At 35.9% G+C, this 8,302-nt stretch overlaps 1 protein-coding gene across 3 annotated transcripts in view; it reads left to right on the top strand.

The window, feature by feature from the left end:
- The window catches only part of LOC115996369 (protein FAM135B-like), an 11,918-nt gene extending 3,651 nt beyond the window's left edge, over positions 1-8,267 (top strand). For all 3 annotated transcript variants that reach the window (XM_031235574.1, XM_031235575.1, XM_031235576.1), the window contains 12 exons: positions 210-274; positions 410-601; positions 711-762; positions 2,082-2,288; positions 2,383-2,516; positions 4,992-5,181; positions 5,513-5,572; positions 5,655-5,879; positions 6,533-6,791; positions 6,868-7,073; positions 7,750-7,800; positions 7,904-8,267. In XM_031235574.1, the coding sequence (XP_031091434.1) occupies positions 210-274; positions 410-601; positions 711-762; positions 2,082-2,288; positions 2,383-2,516; positions 4,992-5,181; positions 5,513-5,572; positions 5,655-5,879; positions 6,533-6,791; positions 6,868-7,073; positions 7,750-7,800; positions 7,904-8,194 (1,932 nt within the window). In that variant the 3' untranslated portion in view covers positions 8,195-8,267. The remainder of the gene's footprint in view (positions 1-209; positions 275-409; positions 602-710; positions 763-2,081; positions 2,289-2,382; positions 2,517-4,991; positions 5,182-5,512; positions 5,573-5,654; positions 5,880-6,532; positions 6,792-6,867; positions 7,074-7,749; positions 7,801-7,903) is intronic.
- Positions 8,268-8,302: the final 35 nt, after the last annotated feature.

Consider the following 8,302-nt stretch of genomic DNA (forward strand, 5'->3'; position numbering starts at 1 on the left):
GGGGGGGGGGGGGGGGGGGGGGGGGGGGGGGGGGGGGGGGGGTGGGGGCTGGGTGGGAAGTGTACATATGATAGCTTTAATGTTTTGTGACATGATTGTTACATGCTTATAAAAATATAGCTGTATAGTTTCTACATGTCATTTTCTTCAAGGTTTATTAACAATTTGGCGCAGTATCTTGGCAACCAATTAATCCTTTAAATTAGCAGGGTCCATCTTCATCAGCTGTTATTCTGAAATTTGAGCTTTTACATGCCCCTGTTTTGGAGAATGGGTTAGTTTGCTAATTATATAATATTTTCTCCGTGATTCTTCTCTAATTTATTAGGATCACACGTCTTCTATTACCTTAAACTGGAATCAAAATTGATTTGGGTTTTCACAGTTTAATAACTTTATCACATCACAGGTTTAATTTGCAGGACTCATTTGACTCGTGTCCTGCTGCAGTTCATGAATTTCGGCTTCCTCCTGAGGCTCTTTTGGGACTGCATTCTTATTGCCCTGTTCATTTTGATGCTTTCCATGCTGTGCTTGTTGATGTAAGCATACACATCAGCCTGTTGCAAGGCAGTGTTGACACCTCAGAAGAAGTACCAAGGTTTGTTGCATTTTTCGGTCAATCAAATAGTCCTATGGGAATAATAGTGCTGACTAAATTTTTTGAAAGATAACACCGTGAAGTAATTTCTGGTTTTGGGCTTTTCTAGTGATTCTTTCATTGAAGATGTTACTAGTGAAGACCACGATGAGTCTAAGAAAGTATGTTCTCTTATTCAAATTCTGTGCTGCCAAAGTTTGAATATCTTTAACTATCTTTCATGGTCCATTTTTCTTGCAGTCTTATGTAAATTGAATAGCTTTTGGTGTTTGGTCATTGCTTTGCAATATTACTGTTATTATTGTGGTTACTGATTTTCAATTCAAATTGTACGAAAATGAATATATAGATTCTCATTGTAAGGCATAGGATAGCTGCTCTGTTCCTCAGCTGCCCAGCATTTGCTCAAATATGGTTAATATTTATGTGCTAATAGTAAATGCATATGCAAACTGTAAAATGATGAATGTTATTATTTTTTGATAAGTAGAAAGTTCAATTAAAAGGTACCATTGGAGTAAAAAGGAGCTCCACAGCTCTATACAAGTTTGAATCTATCTAAACACTCATCCAAAGAAGACATGCAATTAGGATTTTTCTCTCGTAACCAAACGACAAATATATGGACAAACAAATATTTGAATTTGTATATGGACAAACAAATATTTTGCTCCTTAACTATTAGTCTAGATCTTTCCATGTAATTTTGTATCATATTTTACTTTTAGTGATGGATAATATGTGAAGATCTATAACTTTTTCTGCACATGAGAAGCAAAGGAACTTCCAGGGAGGGAGAGATTCTAAGAGCAAAGGGCTCTTCACAATGCTGGAAGGAGTAGAAATATAGTGGGTAAGATGTTTGGCAAATAGGCTCATAGGTAGAGCTTGTGGCAACCATGTGGGTTTACTATACTTGAGAAGACTGATGTGTCACTGATAAGGTGTGTGCATTAATGCATTTCTTCTGTGAGTTTCTGAATTCTGATATTAACAAAGAATGTGGAAGGTCTTTGCTGCACCTGAGGCCAAAGACTGAGTAAACTCTACCCTTGCACTTCCTTTCTCTTTGGTCTGTGGGTATTAGATAGACTTTTTGAATGTTTGGGGAGTTGGTGTAAAATGTATCCAGTAGCTGGAAAGGTTTAGTTTGCATTTGACTATTTTATGAAGTATGAATTGCTCTTAAAGCACTACCATCATAAGATTTACAGTGTTTTGCTATGCAAGCACTGATAGTGGACGTGACAAATTAGAAACTATTCTTGATACGGGCTTCAAGGATGAAGTTGTAGAACAAATGGAGTACAAGATAGGTAATGTGTGCACTGAGTATGGCCTGCATCAGATTGTACCCTATAAACATGATAGAAATGACTCTTAGTTTAATTATGTTCTCTGTCATGATGATTTTGTTTAATTTAAGAACTCTGCATGGTATTTAATTGAAATTCTACTTAGCTTATTTTTTTATAAACAGGTACTGCTTGTGAAAGGGTTCTTGACTGCACGTGACATACTTCTTGAAGAACTACAAAATATCAGCAAGGCTATTAATCAAGATCTTGATATGAATGATTTTCCTTCTATGCTTGAGGATAAAGAATCATTCAGTTTCTGTCCCAGTGCAGCAGATAATGTTGAAAGTTCAGTAGAAGTGCCTATCAACATGCAGAATGTTTCTGAGGTTCTTTCCTCCTTTAGTGATTGCAACTTATCCTCTTTTCTGACATCTTGCCTTATTTCTCCTCACTATGACTATGCTAATTTTCTGCTAACAGAAATGGTTGGGTGTATCCAAGTTTCAAAATGAAGAAGTTTTGAATTCTCTATCTAAGGATGAGCTACTTTCTCTGTTTCATTCCTTTGGCAGCCAATTAGTTTACTTATGGGGTATATTTCAGAAGTTTCACAGGCAAGTTTTTACTTTATATATCTCTTTATCTTGAATAAACTTGTGTTTCTATAGCAGTCTTGGTGCACAAACTTCAAAGAATATGCACTTTGAACAATTGATATACTATGAGCAATGAGCCTAGGCTCACATGGCGATATGAGCCTCATAAAACTCTATTGATTAGTATGATCAATTTTAGTCCAAACACAATGAGTATCAGGTTGATGATGAATATTTTCTTTGAACTTAATGAACATTATAGTGATTAATATTCATTGAACGTGCAAAGAGCATTCACCAAAAATCATGATGAATGTACCTTTTTCAGCCTGAACAGACTCATTAAATAGTTTGCCAACTTATTTTTTGAAACAAAGGAGCCTAAGACTGATATTTTGCAGCATTAAAAAGGTGAAAGACAGAACATATCACACATCACACATTTGCCTTCCTGATTTGAAGAATATTTTGTTTAGTAGAAGCACCATGTTTTATATAAGCCAATGGGGGTTAGACGTAGGAGGGTAGCTCCTCCATTTTAACGGTGGTTTTATTGCTATCTGTATCTTAGGCTAATGAAATCAATTATGGGAAATGATGTGGTTCCATGTGTCAAGATGAGAGTTTGGACCCGCCAATTATGAATTTAGTACGAAATTCAGTGGATTTTCCATCAAGAGTTGACCTAGAACAGCTCAGATTGTGAAAATTCTGCCCTTCTGCTTAATGTGTGAAAAGAAAAAAACTACTGTAATATTCTTCAGAGTGGTATAGCTTTTATATTTTTCTCTCTCATTAGATGGTGTTTGCCTTTTGTGAGTGGAAATGTTTGAAAATTGGGTTGTGAAGTTGATTTGATTCAGGGATTGGGTCAGAAAAGAACTAAATGTACTATTGTGTTGTCTTCTTGAGTAATCACATCAAAATTAGACTTGTCAAAAATTGTGAAAATGAAAAAGAGGAAAGCTAAAGTTCTTGCAATCATTCATAGAAATTCAATGGCATTGGACTTGGGTGTTCCATTAATAAATTTGTTAATTTGAAGTAAACTAATTGGAATTGAAATATATGTGGAATGCACTTTTAAATGCAGGTTTAGCTGCAATATCACCACAATGTATAACTATTATTGAGTTGGACACCTTTTATTGTAGCTTTGTGTTTTGGTTGGATATGTGGCTGCCTGCATAGTGTTCAGTTCAGGAAAGCAAGATTTGCTAGAGAATTCTGCATTGTTCACAAGCCATAATGTAAAACAGTATGCATATGCATATTAGATCTCTTAATGCATATTGTGATCTCATAATGGTTACACTCTTAGGATTGTATGTCTCACATTTTACTTCCTATTGATAGCTCAAATGCAAATATGATCAAATTGATTTTATGAAGATTAGTTGGTCAAGTAGTATGATTGACCCAGAGAAAGATAACAGTCACTTGTGTTATTTACCTGCCCCATCTTCATTAAAAGGGAAACTTGCATCTTTCATTCCTAAGTTGTGTATGACTAGTTGTTTACTTTTGTAAATATTGTTATCAGTTCTGTGACTTCTGTCATGCTGCTGTGTTTTAAGTACATTGCCTATCAGTTGTCATGTTATTGTGTTTTTAGTACTTTGCCCTAATACTCATGTCTGCTTTTGTTATTTTTATATCTCAACCCTAATTTTTAGTGTATTTTGGTAAAAAGTGGAATTTCTTATTCCCTTTACACTCTCAAAGTGTAAATAAAATAAAATGTACAGTGGTGTGTAGTATCAGGACAAAGGACTAAAAACACAATAGTGTGAGTAATGTGACACAATCAAGGACTATATTTACAAAACTTAACAATCAAGGATCAAAGCTAATAGGCATGCACAATTTAGAGACAAAAAGTGCAATTTTCCCTTATTAAATTACACAAAAGATTAAAATTCCTATTTAGATACTAACAACTTTACACAACTGAACCAAGGCGTGAAACAAATATCAAATCCAGTTCTCCCTCACAGCCCACCCCAACATTTCCTGTCTTCTGACTTGGGTGTAGAATGTAGATATATATGATTCAGGGCAATTGCTGCATAAACCTCAACAACAAGATCTCAAAAAGCCAAGAACTTTTACGTTTTATTTCACTTAATTGCTTCTTTAGATTCACCATTGCATACAAAGTAGTATACTGAGTATTTGTCATTAATGGAGAAATGCACATTTTTGTATGCACCTGCCATAGTGCTGTTCTTTGTGAATAATATTTTTAGAAGGAAGAAAAAACAGGAGAATGGCCCACTTGCCTGAAAGCCGAGCAGATCACAGAATTGGGGTAATTGATGAGAATTGAGTCCGAAAGATGGGGGTAATTAATAAGTATCTCCAGTTAGGTTTAATTGATTAAATAGAGTATGATAACAAGTGGTTGGCTTTAGGAGCAGGGAATGGAGTTTTCTCTGTTAAGGTGTATTTTGTACTTTGTGTTCTAACATGGCTTCTCTTATTTCTGCCCAGGGATCACAAAACATCAATTCTGGATTTTCTTAAAGAACAATGGGCTGTTGGTCGAAGATCTGAATGGTCAATATGGATGATTTATTCTGAAGCTCTGATGCCTCACCAATGTATAAGTAGTGAGGTTGACAGTTCTTCCCACCACAATACCTGTGAGGGAGCACCTGCTCTGCAAAAGCTAACTGAGGATGTAATTGGATTGGAACCTCTGATTTACTGGCTTTCTTACTGCTGCATTCTTATTGGATTTATAATTAGGGATAATTCACTTGGACCCCTTGTGGATTATGTCAGCAACAGACCATCAGTTGGAGCCCTCAACTTTTCCTTAACCATTTCATTCTAGTCCATAGTTCAAAATGTCTTAGATGCATTTCCTAAACGGCATAATAGGAACTACATCTCTCTCTTTTAGTGTTGTCTGTGGACATGAATGTAATTATGGAAATGAGGGCATTCCAAGTGAAATTATCCCTTATTATGTCTGCTGTAATTTTACTTTTTGTTTGTACCCTGAACAGCCTATCCAGACTGCTACAAAACGTGCTGAGCTTCACAGGCAGAGTATTTCACAAATGAAGGTGAGTACTATCTTAAAGTATTATGTGCTTTGCGTCATATTCATCATGCAAGCAATACCTGAGCAAGCATTAGGTATTGCAGATTACTAGTTGTGCTATTCAAGACATGCAAATATTTGGAGATCCATTACGCACTCCAATTGTGATTGTAGAGCGTGTTCGGATTGCACCATTTCTCTCAAGCCATCAGGATCATAATACAGATATCAAGCTTGCTGGGATTGGCTCCAAACCAATTAAGAAGTTTGATAGCCTTCGACGAAATAGTCGTGTTCTAAAAGTTGTTGTGTTTGTCCATGGATTTCAGGCAAGAAATGTCATCCTATCACGTCTTTGCTTCAATTTATTTATTGTCTTGTGCTATCTAGTTTATTATATTTGATAAGTTTGATTGTATTATTTCCTTTCATGTTCTAATTGTAAGTTAGGGAATATTGTACTCTTGGTCCCTAAGATACATGTGTTCTGTAAATTCAGTACTCATAATTACTGATTGTTGGAAATGTGACCTTAATTATCACTAAACGTGGTGATTTAAGTCCCTTTGCCTTGGCAATTTTAGTCCCTTACTGCATATTAGTTTCCGTTCATACTTAACATTTAAGGACTGAAATCATCACTTCTGTTGATAATTGAGGTCTCATTTGCAAATTGCAGCAAATGATAATTAGAGGACTGAATTTACAAAACGCATATATCTTAGGGACCAAAAGTGCAAATTTTCCTTATAAATTATAGTTCTATAGCTTATTGTGGGTGACCTTAAGTGTTGTAGTTTTTATTATTTTTTTTCTAAACGTCTAGGATTAGAGTTATGACATTCAAGGATCAGTCAAGAGTACTAAGTGCTGCATTATAATCTCTAGATGTACTCTCTCTCTCTCTATCTCTGTTTCGGGGTTTTATTTATTTATTTATTTATTAAATACAATTCTAGATGTCTTTTTTCTGACCATGCAGGGGCATCATTTAGACTTGCGGCTTGTAAGAAATCAGTGGCTTTTGATAGAACCTAAGATACACTTTCTTATGTCAGAGTCTAATGAAGAGAAAACTTCCGGTGACTTCAGGGAAATGGGATTAAACCTGGCTCAAGAAGTAACTTCTTACATAAAAAAGAGGATGGACAAGGTGACAAGATCTGGAAATTTAGAAAGCATTAAGCTTAGCTTTGTTGGGCATTCCCTCGGAAATGTCATAATAAGAGCTGCGTTGACTGGTTTGTTCCACATAATTTTGGATGTTTCCCTTCAATCAACTCCAAATATTACTAATTCTTTTTGCTACTTTTACAGAGAGCATTATGGAACCATATCTCAGATATCTGTATACATATGTTTCTGTTTCTGGCCCACATCTTGGTTATCTGTACAGTTCGAATTCTTTGTTCAATTCTGGGTTGTGGGTTTTGAAGAAGCTCAGAGGCACACAGTGTATCCATCAGCTTACCTTTTCAGATGATCCTGATATTGAAAATACATTCCTGTACAAGCTATGCAAGGTACTAATAGGTATCTGTTATAAACTAAGATTGGGCTAGGGATGCACATGGGCCAAACCACACTAAAAGATTGAAACCAACCAATTAGTTAGTCTAACCCATGACCTTATAAACCGATATATTCTCTCTTATTTTATCAAAATGTGGGACTCTTAACAGTATAAAAAATTCATAAATTAGTATATTACTGGGAGATGGGATGGTTATCATCTAATTTTTGAATGGTTTCATTTTCTTGGTTGAACTCTGGTTTCTGACCCTGGGGTGACCAGTGATGAGGGGATAACATGGAGAGCGTGGCCAACTACTTCCTGTGAACTTGGGGCACTACTTAAAAATCCTCTTCCTGAAGTATAAGAAATGAAGTTCTTTTTTATTCAGTTCTATCATCAGTAAGAAAATGTGGAGATTGGTGTAAGTGAGCGGTGAGTTTGTTGTGATGATGGGGGTGAGACAGAAGAATAAGTGGTGGGTGACACATGGCATTTTTCTTTGATGCAAGTTTCTAAAACAAGTGCTGTTCTTAAGACGTTTTTTTTTTGGTAAAAACAAAAACTACTAGAAGGATGAGGCTAACAAGTATTTCATTTCATTTATTATTTTTATATATTAAACAAATTTGATCAAACATACATTATTGCTGAGGTTCTAATATACCTCTTGTTGTCCTTTCCAGCAAAAGACCTTGGAAAACTTTAGGAATATTATTCTGTTATCTTCTCCCCAGGTATTTTTTTGCCTTAATGTTCATGATATAAGGTTAGTCCTGGAAATTACTTTGATGCATTTAAGGTATTTAATTTTCATGTCAATCTATGTTGAGCTTTCAGGACGGTTATGTTCCATATCATTCTGCTAGGATTGAGATGTGCCAAGCATCTTTAATGGACAAAACGAGGAAGGGAATATTATTTATGGATATGCTCAATAATTGCCTGGAGCAGATGTATACTTCATCATCTGAGCTTCGGGTAATCATGCGATGTGATGTTAATTTTGATATGTCATTGCAAGGGAGGAACTTGGATACTGTGATAGGAAGGGCTGCTCATATTGAGTTCCTGGATTCAGACACATTTGCCAGACTTATAATGTGGTCCTTCCCTGATATGTTCCGTTGAATGCTCCTCCTCGGTCACCTCAAATTTGCCATCCTGAATTCGATGCTCGAGAGCCTGCCTTTTTAGTAAAGTTGGGGGGGGGGGGGGGGGGGGGGGGGGTTTTTTTTT

Source organism: Ipomoea triloba, chromosome 11 (assembly GCF_003576645.1).
Source record: "Ipomoea triloba cultivar NCNSP0323 chromosome 11, ASM357664v1".
Taxonomy (NCBI): domain Eukaryota; kingdom Viridiplantae; phylum Streptophyta; class Magnoliopsida; order Solanales; family Convolvulaceae; genus Ipomoea; species Ipomoea triloba.